Source organism: Haematobia irritans, chromosome 4 (genome assembly GCF_050003625.1).
Source record: "Haematobia irritans isolate KBUSLIRL chromosome 4, ASM5000362v1, whole genome shotgun sequence".
NCBI lineage: Eukaryota > Metazoa > Arthropoda > Insecta > Diptera > Muscidae > Haematobia > Haematobia irritans.
The window spans coordinates 195331685-195350615 of record NC_134400.1 but is presented as its reverse complement, the minus strand read 5'-3'; the positions used below and the strand labels follow the sequence as shown (position 1 = coordinate 195350615).

The window sequence follows — 18931 nt, the reverse complement described above, 5'->3', positions numbered from 1 at the left end:
ACGTCGACGTAAGGAGTTTATATTTAGATTTTAGAGTCGAAATTGTTTCGAAACGGAAACACCCCACGCGATAGTTATATTTATTGTTGTTGTGCTTGAGATATTACTATCAGGAAACTTCCAGGCGATTCGAAATAGTGACATTTTTGCGAAAGACGATAAAACAAAAAGCCAATTGCTTGCAGGGTTTATGTGTTTGTATGTTTTAATTTATTTCCATTTGTAATCTCTTTTTCCACAATACACATCAAAGCGAAGGTCAATCAATGGAACAACTTTCATAGCTATGTGTACCCTAGGCATCACTATAAATGGATGATGGGGAAGAGGCCAATAAACGGAATTTTTCTACCTGTAGGTGTTGGTCATGTACCCTATAATCAATGATGTACTTGTATTCATGACTATGAAGGGGAATAGAGAATTATGTAAAGCTATCTACACGATCAATATCATTGAACACAATGACAAAGAGAATTAATAATCGGTATTCAATTAACTATACAATGATAAAAGTATGTACGTGAGTGTTTGGTTGTTTGTGCCTATACCTTTTATTTTTTTTAGATGAAGTGGCGACTCAATGTGGATTTCATTTACATTTTTGCGCATACATTTTGTTTTAATAGTTCTCGTTTGATGATAGATCAACAATGATTTGTCATATGAATCAAGGCATATATTCTCTATCTCTTGGTATGACTCTCTTTACAAATACTGCTTTAGTGGATACTCTTCCTTTTTCTCTCTCTCTTTCTTTCCTATCGTCGTAAAATCTTGAACTGTGTTTAACCAAACATTTGATTGATTTACAGTTTTATTTTTGTGTCTAACCTTGCGTTTAGACTTATATACACTTATATACATTTCCGTTAAATATCTTGAATTAACTGAATTTATTATGAATTATGGTGAATTGTTAATGTATCTATGAAGTTTAAACTTATCGAAATTACCAATTACTTAAACTATTGTGAATGAACACTCATAGACAACATATATGTATGTAGGTTTCTTGTTAAGATTAACAACATACAATGATTCTATTCTTTTTGATAACCCAAACGGTGAGCATTCTCTAACTCCCTAATAAAACCAAAATCCTCATTTGTAACCCTCGACTTTGTGTCTTTTTTTTCTTACCTCTTGGTTTTCTGTGTATGTGATGTCATAATTTCTCATGCTCTGAGAAATTATGACCACTGATTGACGTCCATTTCTCCTAGTGTAAAGGGAAACATCCACCTGCTGTCCCATAAACCTATAATACAGTCCACAACAACCACACTCGGAATTGGTGTCCACTCTGTACTCTGCCCACTATCATCGTCGCTAATTCCCCCCTTAACCTATCATTTTTAAACATGGTCCACTCGAGGAGAGGATACTCAAATGAACGGAGAGCATCATCAAACACTAACAAAGAGGATAGAAGGTAAATGATAATTAGAACAAAACCTTCCACATTAGTCGAATTGAGACGTCGATCGCAAAGCATTTAATCGGAAACGTGTATCGTGTAAAAAAAAGTGTGAGAAAAAAAGGTAATTTCGTGTATTATAAAAATGTCGTGGTTAATTTCGCTGACCGTTAGTTAAAATTAGTTTGTGTTAAAAAACTATAAAAAAATTCCTAAAATTTTGCTCTAAAACTACAAAAAACTGCTTTAAGACTGTAAAAAGTATAAAAATTTTGCTAAAACTATAAAAATTATGGTAAACCTGCTAAAACTACATAAAATTCGCTGTAAACCTATGAAAAATTTGCTAAAACTACATAAAATTCGCTGTAAATCTATAAAAAAATGTGCTAAAACTACATAAAACTTCTATAGAACTATACAATTTTCCAAAATACTACATAAAACTACATAAAATCTGCGCTATAACTACTGGGAAATTTTTTAAGAAACCGCGAAAAAGGTTGCTTAAAACGCCATAAAACCTCACCATAAGATAATAATAAATTAAGTTATTTATACATGCATTAAAATCCGTAGTTACAATGTTTTAAAATCTCTACAAATTCTACCATTACACACTCAAGGAAATTTATCGTTAAAACAGGTTCTAAAACTCAATTTGGTTCTTAAGCCTATATCACAGGTCGTTTGCATAATATTGTAAATATCAAAAGTGCCAATACAAAAAAAAACGAGAAAACCATATAATAGTTTGTCTAAAAAAGGCTTCCAAAATTTCTAAAATCTGAAATTGTACATAATTCCCATTTTTGGAAACCATAAAATCACAATATTGCCTTGTAAAAATCTGGAATTCTCCATAAAAAATACACATATTGTGTTTGGTAAATATAAAACAAGAATTTTTTCCTATATTACCGTTAAAATTGGCAACAACAAAATATTTTGCAAAATTATTTTCTGTATACCAAAAAAATATTTTTTCATTTATCTTACTCCCATTTCGAAATCACCGTTATAAAACTTGGGAATATACAAAGTACATATAACAACAATTTTGCCATATCTCATATTCTTTCTTGGCCTTTATTTTCGTTGCTCTATGTGTCACGTCTTCATTTATCTTCAAATTTCCATTCCGTTCTCACCTTAATTTTTTTTTCATACTTGTTACATCTAAAGTTTGTCACAATAAAGAGAGTGACATTTAAAAGTAGAAAAAGGAGAGAGTGTGGATGCAAGTGAAAGTGAAAAAGTTATGACAACGAAAGATGTAAAATAAAACGAAAATTGTGGAAATAAAAATAGTCAAATGGTAATGCAAAAACAAAAATATATAAAAAAGCAAAATTTTGGCAAATTTCAAGAATTTTTCATCAAAGTGTTCTAGTGATTACCAAACACACGATTTCAAATTTTCATTTCGTGTATAATTGTCTAAATTTATAAAGATTATTAAATTCTATAAAGCTGCTGCGGTAAAAAAAAAAAAGACAATCGGTATTTCGGGTCGGATTAATAAAATGGTCTAAACAACTAGTAATATGGAAGGTAAAACTTGTTCATAATATATGCTAACAAATGTAGATAACATTTACTAGTAACTAACCCACACCTAATTGCTTTCTTTGAACCACTGTGCACGAGATAAAGAGAGCAAGCCGCTCTCACTCACGCAATAACAACAAAACTCAACTCAAGAAAACTCTTATACTGTCACAGTGTTTCGCAGCAACAATTGTAAAACAAAGAATTTAGACACGCACAGTGTCTTCTAACTACGTTAAAAAAAAAATATTGGCAATTACAAATTCTAAGGAATACCATATAGACACGCACAGTGTCTACCAGCTGCGTTATTTAAAATATAATATAAAATTCAGTGGAGAAATATGTAAAATTCGAATATAACTAACTACGATTATTGAGGATTTACAATTTAAATTCTACGAAAAAGGAATTTAGACACGTACAGTGTCCCCATTACGATTTTTTTAAAAAACAAATAACAGTTAAATTTTTTTAAAAATAAAAGGAAAGCTAGACACGCACAGTGTCTCCTAATTACGTTATTTAAAACATTTACGAAAAAAATCTGGAAGAAAATATCAGGAAAAAATTATTTTTACACAAACCGAAATAAATAACTGTTCATCCCGAAAACAAAGGTATTCAAAGTAAATTACGTGAAAGTAATAATTGGATAAAAAACTGGATGGATAGCTTGCGCCTGAACTTACACCCATAAAAAATATCAATTAAATACTAAATCAAAGTTCAAATTGAAACAACATAATTATTCCATAAATTTAACACTAATATATTACTAACAATATCACTTACACTATTTGAACATTTTATTTCTATATCCATTATTAAAAAAAAATCCCTAACGTGGATATATTAGTGAAAGACCAAACTGTGTGTTGATTTGTAAAATCATTTTGCACTGGTCTTTAAAATTTTTGGCTGATCCCTAACGCGGATTTATTTAATTGTGGAATCATATGTGTTTATGTAACAAATTTCTGGCTGATCCCGTAAGCCTAGTACTAAGTTCAAAGGTTTTAAATTTTCACACGAAATAGTATATGCGCATATTATTTCCCAGTAAACGTTAAAGACCCTATGTTTGGTACCCGATTCAAAGTGATATTCTGACTTCGCAAACGAACTTAATACTAGGAATAAAGTGGATAATTTTCTCTTTTTCTGTGGAATTTAATTCAATTTAATTCTGGTGCGAAAACTACCGTACTTGTGAGAAAAGGAAAGTTCTCTGACGTCAACCAAAGCGTTGCTTGGAAATTATCTACAATTTTCCCAGTGACAATTAGTTTAATTACATACCGCTTTCTTATTTTTTCGAATAATTCAACAAAAGGAAGAAATTAATTGCCCACGGCATGTGGTTCAAACAAATATAGCTTCCAAACTCTAAAATTCGGGCTTAAAATTTGCCTCTGAGTTATATGCTGATAACTGGTATATAACAATTACTGTTTTCAAACAAAAGGGATTTTTTTGGGTTTTCATTTAACTTTACTGCTATATATTTCTACTGGTATAGCACCAAATATTTCCAATCCCCTTTACATTCGAAATTTACATCTAATTTACATATAATCAAAACTACACATTTCTATCAACAACTATTCTTTTAGCTAAAGAATAGCAAACTTACACTCGTTGTGAATGGTCTAAGCGGCAATAACTCTCGTAATTGTCATCTGATACACTTGGTGAATTTCTGACTTTTTTTAATGGTTATAAATAACTAGAAACTATTTTAATTCTATACGTTATTCCTTTCATTTGGGAATTTCTCGCAAATCTATTAAAATATTTTGCTACTCACAATTGTTAAACTTAATTCGATAAATTACAACGTATAACTACTATACGATTTTCTCATCCGCTTTTCCACTAACTTTTTTATTTCGAACGAACGATCAATCGTCATTGGCGCGTTTTTCACGGTGAAAATCACAGTCACTGTTGTTGAATCTATTCGTGATTTTTTGTTTCAATATGTCTAATCCAACAGACTCTCACAATCCTCAAAGCACTCTCAAACAGTCTCCCATGTACGAAAAATTCGCATTCATTTGCAATCAACTCACAGACTTTTGCTCAGATTTTGAGAGTTCTGAAATTGGGGATCAAACAAATACTATTCTAGAGGTCAAGTTGGAAGATTTAGGAGACCGATGGCAAAAGGTTCAAGTTGAATATGAAACCTTGATGATATCTCCTGAATCAAATGTCTCTAATGAAGTGAAACAAAATGCGAAATTAAATTTTAGTATTTGCTCAGAATCCTATTACGAAACTCGAGCCCGAATTCTAGACATCCTGCGAATGTCGGTGAATACAGCACCACGTAGGACAACTCGATTATCCTCTTTTTCTGATAGACTCTCAGAACCGCAACCCCTTAACAACTCTGAAGTGTGCATAAAGGTTCCTCCATGCGACACAGAGGTATTTAAGGGAAGTTATGAAGATTGGCCATCCTTTCGTGACATGTTCACGGCCGTATATATCAATCACCCAAAATTGACACCAGCTCAGAAACTTTATCATTTGCGAAATAAAACTAAAGGAAGCGCAGGTGCCATAGTAAAAAGATACGCTTTGTGCGATGAAAATTTCAACTTGGCATGGACTGCGTTGAAAACGCGTTACGAAAACAAGCGAGTTTTGGTAGATAACCAACTGAAAATATTGTTTAATATTCCCGTAGCAACAACGGAAAACAGTGAATCACTTCAAAGAATTCATTCGACTGTAAAAGACTGCCTCAGTACATTAAGTTCCTTGCAAGTTAAAGTTGAAACTTGGGATCCGGTACTGATATACCTAGTTTCTACAAAACTTCCTAATGAAACGATTTCTCAATGGGAGCAGTCTCTCAAATCTCACCGTGAACTACCGAGTTGGTCCCAAATGGATGAGTTCTTAGTCAACCGATTCGAGGTTGTAGAAAGAATATCCAATTTTAGAAATTCACAAGTTCAAAGTTTTCAATTACCAAAAACTTCTACCGAAAGTAGTAACAAAATACACGCATACGCATCTCAAGAGAATTTAAATCATTCCTGCCCATTGTGCAGCTTGGATCACAACATTCGCATCTGTCCCGATTTTCGTAAATTTTCTCCCCAAGAGCGTGTTGATTTTGTTTTTAAGAAGAAACTATGCAACAACTGCCTGTCTCCGTCGCATTCAAAATTGAAATGTAAAAGTAGACACGTTTGTCTCTCATGTAAAAAGCGACATCATTCGCTTCTACATTTAAATCCCAATCAAACCGATAAGAATGATTCTCAAAATGCCATATCTGGTGGTGATGAAATGAAACGAAACAATTCCAAATATCAACCCGAGCGAAACGATTCTATATATCAAACCGATCCATCTGTTCCTTCTACTTCTAAAGAAAGTTGCACTCGAGTTGAGGCAAATTTCTCGCAAAATACCGATACTGTTTTACTTAGAACGGCATTAGTCCATATTGAGCACAAAAACGAACTTTACACTGTGAGAGCATTAATTGATCCAGGCTCCCAAAGAACGTTTTTGTCTGAAAAAATTCGCAATTTGTTACAAATCCCATATCGTAAGTCGCGTTTCGAAATCGGTGGAATTGGAGGGATGACACAGTTTTCTGACAAGGAGTGCGATATTGTTCTCTTCGCTCAAAAACATAAGGTTCGTTTTTCTGTTAGCGCTATTGTCCTATCAAAGGTTACGAGAAGATTACCTGCTATCTCCTTCGATAAGCCTAATTGTCCCGACCTATTCAAACTCGATTTAGCAGATCCTAATTTCAATGTCTCATCCAATATTGATCTTATACTTGGAAATGACTCTGAGCGCTTCATCAATCTGAATGGTATTAGGAAAAATGTTTGCGGGTTTGCTTCGGCATATAACACAATCTTCGGATGGGTTCTCAGTGGCCCAATACCAACTGAAACCATCGAGGCTTTTACTACCAAAGTAGTCTCATGCGAATCTGATGTACTCTCTGATATACTTCGAAAATTCTGGGAAATTGAAGAAGTCCCTTCGGTTCCCGAAATTTCGGATGCTGATAAGTTTTGCGAGGAACTTTATGCCAAAACAACAACTCGTGACATTGATGGTCGATACGTTGTAAGGCTCCCGTTTAAGAAAGAGTTTCCCGAAACAATTTCTCTGGGTTCGTCGAGATTCATTTCTCTTGGACAATACGCTCGGATGGAACGAAATTTATCTAAAGATCCCCAGCTTCAAGACCAATACAATTCTGTATTGCATGAATATTTATCGCTTGACCACATGGAAGAAACTTCCTCCCGGGAAATATGTTCCCAAGGTAAATTTTTTTCTTTTTACCTCCCACATCACGCTGTAGTACGTCCGGAGCATAAGTCCACAAAAGTTAGAATTGTATTCAATGCTTCCCGGAAATCCAAATCGGGCTTATCCCTTAATGATGTGCTCTACACAGGTCCCACGCTCCAAAACGATTTGATTTCTACTATTCTCAATTGGAGAAAGTACAAATATGTCTACTGTGGAGACATTCAAAAAATGTATCGACAAATAAAGATACATCCCGATGATAGAGCGTACCAAAGGATTTTATTCCAAAAAGATCCCAAAGGCCCAATTCAAGATTACCAGCTTAAAACGGTAACATTTGGTATTAACTGTGCGCCTTTTCTCGCGATACGCACTTTACTACAACTCGCTCATGATACTGAGAGACAATTTCCTCAAGTTTCTAATATCTTAAAACGGGAGATTTATGTTGATGATATTCTGTGGGGTGGTTTCTCAATAGAAGAAACAATTGAACTTCGAAAAATGCTCGTCAAGGTTCTCAATTCTGCTGGCTTTCCCCTAAAGAAAATAAGTGCAAATGATTCCGAATTGCTTACTGGGATTCCTTCGGAAGATTTATATGATCTTAATTTATTGCGTCTGTCTGAGGCTAGCTCTACGAAAACCCTCGGAATAAAATGGAATGCTTTAAGTGACAAATTCTCTTACACTACTATATCTTGCGAACCTCAAAATTCTGGCACAAAGCGTCAAGTGCTTTCTCTTGTTGCTCAACTCTTTGACCCTGCGGGATGGATAACTCCTGTGATTATCAAGGCCAAAATGCTCATGCAACAACTCTGGCTGGAAACCTCGGGCTGGGATGATGAAATATCTTCAGATTCCCTTCGTGCCTGGAATGAATTGTTGTACGATTTGTCTCAAATTAGCATTATTGAAATACCACGATGGATCCAATTTATGCCTACGGACAAGGTTCAAATACATGGGTTTTGTGATGCATCAAAAGGAGCTTACTGTGCATGCGTCTATTTAAGATTTCAAACCTCTACCTCCACTGTCTTCTCGAATCTATTCATTGCGAAAAGTAAAGTTGCTCCTCTCAAACCCGTTTCATTGCCCAGACTGGAATTAAATGGTGCATTATTATTATCCAGTCTCGTAAAATATGTTACACAAACATTTGACAGTAACATAACTTCTATAACTCTTTGGTCAGATGCGTCCATAGTTCTGGGATGGTTATCTAAACCCCCATACACTTGGGAAACATACGTAGCCAATCGCACGTCCCAGATACATGAACTCGTCCCAAATGCAAAATGGAAATACGTATCTACCCACGAAAACCCGGCCGACCTTGGTACTCGTGGTTCAAGGCCACGTGAACTCATTTCAAATTCACTTTGGTGGAATGGACCATCATGGTTAACCAATCCAGAATCCACATGGCCAACTCGAAATCCAATAATTCCCGAATTAGCACCTAAAATAGTAACTGCTCATCAATCAATTGCCCAACAAAATGATGTTGTATCTCGGTTTTCGTCATATTCAAGAGCTCTACGTGTTATTTCGTACGTATTCCGATTTTACCGGCATTCTCACCCCCAGCATAAAACCGATCAAGTTGTTCAGTCTATTGATTTGTCCCAAGCGGAGATTCAATTTGCAAAAACTCGTTTAATATCTCTAGCTCAACAACAATATTACCACACTGAATATGAAGCATTGTGTAACTCTAAAACACTTTCTCCCAAAAGCAGTTTATCAACTCTAAATCCATTCTTAGATTCCCAAAACATAATCAGAGCGAATGGTCGGTTGATTAACTCGTCTTTGCCATATAAGGAACGTTATCCCATAATACTTCCTGGCAATTCTCATTTTTGTCGCATTTACTTATTACACTTACATACATTTTTGGCTCATGGAGAATGCAATCAGATGTGCAGATTTGTTCAGACTGAATATTACATTTCTCGATTAAAACCCCGTGTAAAAGCAGTGATTCACAGGTGTAAAACTTGCTTAATTTATAAGCATAAACACAGTTCTCAGATTATGGCTCCATTACCACCGGACCGTTGCAACTTTTCCCCACCATTTCACGTTACTGGAATTGATTTTGCAGGGCCATTTGAGCTCAAAAGTTCGTCTCTAAGAAAGTCCCCATTAATTAAAGGCTATGTATGTGTTTTTGTGTGCTTTAGCACCAAAGCCATACACCTAGAAGTATGTTCTGACTTGTCGTCAGCAGCCTTCGAGGCTGCATTTGCTCGATTTGTGGGGAGGCGAGGGCTCCCTTGCAGGATATTCTCGGACAACGGTCGCAATTTTGTGGGAGCCAGTAGAACTCTGCTGCGAGAATTCACACACTTTCTTAAAACAGCCTCTAGCAACATATCTCAAAAATACGCAATACAGGGCTTCGAGTGGAAATTTATACCACCCCATGCACCTCATATGGGCGGCTTATGGGAAGCAGCCGTAAAAAGCTTCAAAACCCATTTTAAGAAACTCGCCGGCGCTCACCGGTTTACATTCGAGCAGTTTGCAACTCTTCTAGCACGAATAGAAGGAGTTTTGAATTCCCGTCCCATTTCAGCAATGACCGAAGATCCATCCGATCTCACCGCCTTAACTCCAGGCCATTTTTTGAGAGGATCTCCCTTACTAGCATTCCCTGAACCAATGTCTTCGAAGTTGTCTCTTATCAATAAATGGACAAAACTAAAAGCTCTCCACCATCAGTTTTCGATTCGATGGAGGGAAGACTATCTAAAAGCAATGCACAAACGTTACAAGTGGAAGTCACCCTTGCCTGATTTAAATATAAACGACTTAGTAGTTGTTATTGATGATTTACTCCCCCCTTACGAATGGCTTTTGGGCCGTATCGTAAAAACTTATTCTGGTTCGGACAGTAAAGTTCGAGTAGCTGATGTACGTACTGAAAATGGAACTATAACAAGACCCATAGCGAAGCTATGCTATTTGCCCTTCTCAAATACTACCGATGACACTCACACAAATAATAACTAACTCCAAATGCCATGAACATACTACTCATTACACTAACATTTGCACAAGCTAACAACATCTCATACTTTCAGATCGTCAATATCTAGCAACCGGAGGTCTCCAAACTTTTACAAGTGCAAACTGTGTAACAAATTCCACTCATTGAAAGTGTGCCCGAAGTTCTTGAAGATGACTCCCAAACAACGCAATATTTTGGTACTGCGAGAAGTTTACTGCGTAAATTGCCTTGCCAGAAGCCACCGTTTTCGTGATTGTCGGTCAGAAAATATGTGTAGAAAATGTGGAAGACCGCACAACACCCTTTTGCATCCAAATTATCAACAACGAAAATCTAAATCAGCAACCAACAACACCAATGAGCAGCGAAGCAACAACGCCATCACATCCAGAACCAACACCAATGGGTCACAGGAAACCTCACCAAACCAAAAGATTCTTTCTGAGGCTATTCGTGCCTTAGCATCGGTTTTATGTTCCTCGTCGGAATAAGTTCGAGGTGGCAGCATGTCTAACCTTGCGTTTAGACTTATATACACTTATATACATTTCCGTTAAATATCTTGAATTAACTGAATTTATTATGAATTATGGTGAATTGTTAATGTATCTATGAAGTTTAAACTTATCGAAATTACCAATTACTTAAACTATTGTGAATGAACACTCATAGACAACATATATGTATGTAGGTTTCTTGTTAAGATTAACAACATACAATGATTCTATTCTTTTTGATAACCCAAACGGTGAGCATTCTCTAACTCCCTAATAAAACCAAAATCCTCATTTGTAACCCTCGACTTTGTGTCTTTTTTTTCTTACCTCTTGGTTTTCTGTGTATGTGATGTCATAATTTCTCATGCTCTGAGAAATTATGACCACTGATTGACGTCCATTTCTCCTAGTGTAAAGGGAAACATCCACCTGCTGTCCCATAAACCTATAATACAGTCCACAACAACCACACTCGGAATTGGTGTCCACTCTGTACTCTGCCCACTATCATCGTCGCTAATTCCCCCCTTAACCTATCATTTTTAAACATTTTGTTTAGTTTAATATTCACTGTAAACACGAGCTATTGGAATATGAGTGGATGGGGTGGGGGTGGCTATTAGTTTTGTGGTTTGTTTATATTGGTTTTCCATAGTTTGTGTGTATGTTGGGCAACAACAACAATAACACAAGCTGAATGTCAGGCACCCCCACCTACACTTACACCTGTTAGCAGTGAAAACAAGCTGCAAGGCATTCTTATGTGTAGGCATTTAAATGAGAAGAAGAGCATATAATATTTGTAGACGAAAATAATATGTGCAACAATATCAGCGTTGCCAATTTAGCTATTTTCCTGCTAGATTTGGTTTTTTTGAAGTCGTTTAGCGGGGGAAAAAATGCATTTAGCCTTTAGCTTTTTTTCCAACATATATATTATATACCCTCCAACATAGGATGAGGGGTATATTAACATTGTCATTCCGTTTGTAACACATCGAAATATTGCTCTAAGACCCCATAAAGTATATATATTCTGGGTCGTGGTGAAATTCGGAGTCGATCTAAGCATGTCCACCCGTCTGTTGAAATCACGCTAACTTCCGAACGAAACAAGCTATCGACTTGAAACTTGGCACAAGTAGTTGTTATTGATGTAGGTCGGATGGTATTGCAAATGGGCCATATCGGTCCACTTTTACGTATAGCCCCCATATAAACCGACACTCAGATTTGGCTTGCGATTGCTCTAAGAGAAGCAAATTTCATCCGATCCGGCTGAAATTTGCTACATGGTGTAAGTATATGGTCGCTAAAAACCATGCAAAAATTGGTCCAAATCGGTCCACAGTTATATATAGTCCCATATAACCGATCCCTCGATTTGGCATGCGGAACCTCTAAGAGAAGCAAATTTCATCCGATACGGCTGAAATTTGCTACATGGTGTAAGTATATGGTCTCTAACAGCCACCATGGTGCAATGGTTAGCATGCCCGCCTTGCATACACAAGGTCGTGGGTTCGATTCCTGCTTCGACCGAACACCAAAAAATTTTTCAGCGGTGGATTATACCACCTCAGTAATGCTGGTGACTATTTTGAGCGTTTCAAAACTTATCTAAGTGGTTTCACTGCAATGTGGAACGCCGTTCGGACTCGGCTATAAAAAGGAGGTCCCTTGTCATTGAGCTGAACATGGAATCGGGCAGCACTCAGTGATAAGAGAGAAGTTCACCAATGTGGTATCACAATGGACTGAATAGTCTAAGTGAGCCTGATACATCGGGCTGCCACCTAACCTAACAACTATGCAAAAATTGGTCCACATCGGTCCATAATTATATATAGCCCCCATATAAACCGATCCCCCGGTTTGGCCTCCGGAGCCTCGTGGATGAGCAAAATTCATCCGATGAGGTTGAAAGTTTGTACGAGGTGTTAGTATATTGTCTCTGACAACCTTGCAGGAATTGGTCCATATCGGTCCATAATTAATATATAGCCCCCATATAAACCGATCCCCAGATTTGGCTTTCGGAGCCTCTAAAAGAAGCAAATTTCATCCGATCCGGCTGAAATTTGGTACATGGTGTTAGTATATGGTCTCTAACAAATATGCAAAAATTGGTCCACATCGGTCTATAATTATATGTAGCCCCCATATAAACCGATCCCCAGATTTGACCTCCGTAGTTCTTGGAGGAGTAAAATTCATCCGATTCTGTTGAAATTTGGTACGCGGTGAAATTTGGTATATTGCGCTAGTATATGGTCGCTAACAACCATGCCAAAATTGACCCATATCGGTCTATAGTTATACATAGCCAATCCCAAAAATTATGTACCAAAATTTTATTTCTATAGAAAATTTTGTCAAAATTTTATTACTATAGAAAATTATGTCAAAATTTTATTACTATTCAAAATGTTGTCAACATTTTATTACTATTCAAAATTTTGTCAAAATTTTATTTCTATAAAAAATTTTGTCAAAATTTTATTTCTATAGAAAACTTTATTTCTACAGAAAATTTTTTCAAAATTTTATTACTATAGAAAATTTTGTTAAAATTTTGTCAAAATTTTATTGCTATTCAAAATTTTGTCAAATTTTTATTTCTATAGAAAATTTTGTCAAAATCTTATTACCATAGAAAATTTTGTCAAAATTTTATTACCATAGAAAATTTTGTCAAAATTTTATTTCTATAGAAAATTTTGTCAAAATTTTATTACCATAGAAAATTTTGTCAAATTTTTATTTCTATAGAAAATTTTGTCAAAATTTTATTACCATAGAAAATTTTGTCAAAATTTTATTTCTATAGAAAATTTTGTCAAAATTTTATTTCTATAGAAAATTTTGTCAAAATTTTATTTCTATAGAAAATTTTGTCAAAATTTTATTACCATAGTAAATTTTGTCAAAATTTTATTTCTATAGAAAATTTTGTCAAAATTTTATTTCTATAGAAAATTTTGTCAAATTTTTATTTCTATAGAAAATTTTGTCAAATTTTTATTTCTATAGAAAATTTTGTCAAAATTTTATTACCATAGAAAATTTTGTCAAAATTTTATTTCTATAGAAAATTTTGTCAAAATTTTATTTCTATAGAAAATTTTGTCAAAATTTTATTACTATAGAAAATTTTGTCAACATTTTATTACCATAGAAAATTTTGTCAAAATTTTATTACCATAGAAAATTTTGTCAAAATTTTATTTCTATAGAAAATTTTGTCAAAATTTTATTACTACTCAAAATTTTGTCAAAATGTTATTACTATTCAAAATTTTGTCAACATTTTATTACTATTCAAAATTTTGTCAAATTTTTATTTCTATAGAAAATTTTGTCAAAATTTTATTACCATAGAAAATTTTGTCAAAATTTTATTTCTATAGAAAATTTTGTCAAAATTTTATTACCATAGAAAATTTTGTCAAGATTTTATTTCTATAGAAAATTTTGTCAAAATTTTATTACCATAGAAAATTTGTCAAAATTTTATTTCTATAGAAAATTTTGTCAAAATTTTATTACCATAGAAAATTTTGTCAAAATTTTATTTCTATAGAAAATTTTGTCAAAATTTTATTTCTATAGAAAATTTTGTCAAAATTTTATTACCATAGAAAATTTTGTGAAATTTTTATTTCTATAGAAAATGTTGTCAAAATTTTATTACCGTAGCAAATTTTGTCAAAATTTTATTTCTATAGAAAATTTTGTCAAAATTTTATTTCTATAGAAAATTTTGTCAAAATTTTATTACCATAGAAAATTTTGTCAACATTTTATTACCATAGAAAATTTTGTCAAAATTTTATTTCTATAGAAAATTTTGTCAAAATTTTATTACTTCTCAAAATTTTGTCAAAATGATATTACTATTCAAAATTTTGTCAAAATTTTATTACTATTCAAAATTTTGTCAAATTTTTATTTCTATAGAAAATTTTGTCAAAATTTTATTACCATAGAAAATTTTGTCAAAATTTTATTTCTATAGAAAATTTTGTCAAAATTTTATTACCATAGAAAATTTTGTCAAAATTTTATTTCTATAGAAAATTTTGTCAAAATTTTATTACCATAGAAAATTTTGTCAAAATTTTATTTCTATAGAAAATTTTGTCAAAATTTTATTTCTATAGAAAATTTTGTCAAAATTTTATTACCATAGAAAATTTTGTCAAAATTTTATTTCTATAGAAAATTTTGTCAAAATTTTATTACCATAGAAAATTTTGTCAAAATTTTATTTCTATAGAAAATTTTGTCAAAATTTTATTTCTATAGAAAATTTTGTAAAAATTTTATTACCATAGAAAATTTTGTCAAATTTTTATTTCTATAGAAAATGTTGTCAAAATTTTATTACCATAGCAAATTTTGTCAAAATTTTATTTCTATAGAAAATTTTGTCAAAATTTTATTTCTATAGAAAATTTTGTCAAAATTTTATTTCTATAGAAAATTTTGTCAAAATTTTATTTCTATGGAAAATTTTGTCAAAATTTTATTTCTATAGAAAATTTTGTCAAAATTTTATTTCTATAGAAAATTTTGTCAAAATTTTATTTCTATAGAAAATTTTGTCAAAATTTTATTTCTATAGAAAACTTTATTACTATAGAAAATTTTGTCAAAATTTTATTTCTATACAAAACTTACAATTGAGAAGGCTGTGTTAAGAAGTTTTAAGATACCTTACCATCGGCAAGTGTTACCGCAACCAGGGTTGCCATTTTGGTCCGATCGGACTTTACAAAAATTTTTTTATACATACATAATTATGCAAAAATTTTGTATAAGAAGAAAATCTTGTATGTAGAAAAAATTATTGCAGAAACTTTTTACAGAAATAAAAGTTTGACAAAAATTTCTATAGAAATGAAATTTTGACAAAATTTTCCATAGAAATAAAATTTTGGCAAAAGTTTATATAGAAATAAAGTTGGGACAAAATTTTCTATAGACAAAAAATTTGGACAAAATTTTATATAGAAATACAATTTGGACAAAATTTTCTATAGAAATAACCAGGGTTGCCATGTTGGTCCAATCGGACTTTACAAAAAAGTTTTTTATAGATACAAAGTTATGCAAAAATTTTGTATAAGAAGAAAATTTTGTATATAGATAAAATTATTGCAGTAAATTTTTATAGAAATAAAAGTTTGACAAAAATTTCCATAGACATGGAATTTTGATAAAATTTTCCATAGAAATAAAATTTTGGCAAAAGTTTATATAGAAATAAAGTTTGGACAAATTTTTCTATAGACAAAAAATTTGGACAAAATGTTCTATAGTCAACAAATGTGGACAAAATTTTATATAGACATAAAGTTGTGAAAAAATTTTCTATAGAAATAAAATTTTGACAAAATTTTCTATAGAAATAAAATTTTGACAAAATTTTCTACAGAAATAACATTTGGACAACATTTTCTATAGAAATAAAATTTGCACAAAATTTTCTATAGAAATAAAATTTTGACAAAATTTTCGATAGAAATATAATTTTGACAAAATTTTCTACAGAAATAAAATTTGGACAAAATTTTCTATAGATAATAAAATGATGATAAAATTTTCGATAGAAATATAATTTTGACAAAATTTTCTACAGAAATAAAATTTTGACAACATTTTCTATAGAAATAAAATTTGGACAACATTTTCTATAGAAATAAAATTTTGACAAAATTTTCTATAGAAATATAATTTTTGTTGTTGTTTTTTGAATTCAGCTTAAAACCATGCATTGACTAAACTACAAGTGTAGCTTAACCAACAGAGGAATAAAATGTTTGTTTATTTATTTGGGCAAAGCCCAATAGACTGCAAGATGGTTGGATGGACGCACGTTTCGGAATTACCACATTCCTCATCAGCATCCTCTACTTGCTCAACAAATTTTGACAAAATTTTCGATAGAAATATAATTTTGACAAAATTTTCTACAGAAATAAAATTTGGACAAAATTTTCTATAGATAATAAAATGATGATAAAATTTTCGATAGAAATATAATTTTGACTAAATTTTCTACAGAAATAAAATTTTGACAACATTTTCTATAGAAATAAAATTTGGACAACATTTTCTATAGAAATAAAATTTTGACAAAATTTTCTATAGAAATATAATTTTTGTTGTTGTTTTTTGAATTCAGCTTAAAACCATGCATTGACTAAACTACAAGTGTAGCTTAACCAATAGAGGAATAAAATGTTTGTTTATTTATTTGGGCAAAGCCCAATAGACTGCAAGATGGTTGGATGGACGCACGTTTCGGAATTACCACATTCCTCATCAGCATCCTCTACTTGCTCAACCAATTATCACAATAAATTCAGGCAGTTCATTAAACCCAACAATGAACCACACTTGAACCTTCCGAAAAAAGGCTTTACATTGATAGCCGGCTTAGGCCGAAATAAATTCGTACAAACATATCTCTCATTGCATGGTTTTAAGCTGAAATCAAAAAACAACAACAATGCTTAAAGAATAAAACCAACAAGAACAAAACAAAACGAATTTGTTTATTTTTTTAATAATTTAATTAAATTGAATCAAATAGTTTTATATTGAATGAAATCTAAATTAAATTAAATAAAAATACAATACTACAATGACTAAATGAAATTAACATTTTTTTCGCACGACGAAATTTTCTGTAGCCGATTTAACTTTATTTTAGTTTATGGGCATTAATTGATTTTTGTTAAATTTGTCCAAATATGGGAAATTTAGCTTATTTCAATTATTTTTACCATATTTACTTTTGATGGCATGAACAAAAAAAAATTAAAAACAAAAACAGTTTTATACAAATGTAGTACAAAATTTTAAATTCCCACAAAATAGCTCATATTTCTCTAGAACGAGCGAATCGTCGTATTTCTCTAAAACTAATGAATTTTACTTGAAAGGTGGTCAAAAGTTGCATCAATTAAAAAAATCAATTGATCCCATTGATTATTGTAATTGATTTTTGTTTTAAAAAATTACTTGAACCAATTATTTTTTGTAAATTGAATAAAAGTTTTTATCGAAAAGAAATTAGGCTATATTTTTTCTGTACACTACACAAAACAATTAAGTTTGCTCTTTATGAATAAACTATTTTTTTTGATGAACCCTCTCCCACCCTCTTTACCTTGGTAAAAAAAAAAATTTGCTCGCTTTATTATCATACATTGACCTCAAAAAAAAATCATTGTGGCTAGAGTTGTTTTTTTTGTTATGTTATTGCTGCCACTGTGAATGTATGTATGTATTTGTGTTTTTTATTAGACAAACATCGAAAAGCCTAAACAATGCTCTCAACATAGGCATAGGCAATCATAGATCTCCATAAATGTTTATGAGTAAATGAACGACCTTCAACTGCAGCTAAAAACCTAAACAGTTTTGCTTTGTATTTTTGGCAAACTTTGTTTTGTTGTGGTCGTTGTTGTTGTTGTTTCCAAACTGCCTCTGTAGTTTGCTGTTAGTACTGGTGCTTCTGTTTCACCAGAAACTACTACTGCCTTATTGCCGTTACGTTCCAATACCATCGTCACCACTCTTATTGATTGGCATGCTAGGGAGGCAATCACCATGAATATCACCTCTTAAAGTGTCACATAATAAAGACAATTGGTATGCTAAATCTCAGCACTCGCACTTCCTCTTGTCTGTTTTTTTTTTTTTCTCGCATAACACAGAGAGAGAGAGAGTGTGTGGAAACAGAGAGCGAGGGTGTTAGCTTAGTTTTATTTTCATTTCTTGGTTTTATTTGTTGGCATGGCATCTACCTTGGATTTTATGAGGATTTAAGAATGTTGTTGGCTTCTTTTTTTTTTTGCAAGTAGTTCAAGGAGATTTTATTTTGAGGCTTAGGAATGTGTTTAAATGTAGGCAATCTCTTAGAGAGATTAGAGAGATTATGTTATGGGAAAAAGTTGAAATATGGCTTGAAATGGAAATAGATTTAATTTTTCTCTTCATACTTCATAATTTTGGCTTCTTATAAAGGAAAAACATAAACTGTGACACTATCGGACTTAAACTCAATTTGTTTTTGAACTTCTTCTCGAAGAGAATTATATTGTAAAAATTAAAATTTGT

The 18931-nt window shown here is 32.2% G+C and overlaps 2 protein-coding genes across 3 annotated transcripts in view; both read left to right on the top strand.

Moving 5' to 3' along the window:
* Eip78C (Ecdysone-induced protein 78C) overlaps positions 1–18931 on the top strand; it is a 291122-nt gene that overhangs the window by 160703 nt on the left and 111488 nt on the right. The gene's annotated exons all lie outside the window — the stretch shown is intronic.
* LOC142233040 (uncharacterized) lies at positions 1249–11103 on the top strand. Its single transcript, XM_075303818.1, has 2 exons — positions 1249–1435; positions 10375–11103. The coding sequence occupies exons 1-2, from the start codon at positions 1365–1367 to the stop codon at positions 10790–10792; spliced, it is 489 nt and encodes a 162-aa protein (XP_075159933.1). The 5' UTR covers positions 1249–1364; the 3' UTR covers positions 10793–11103.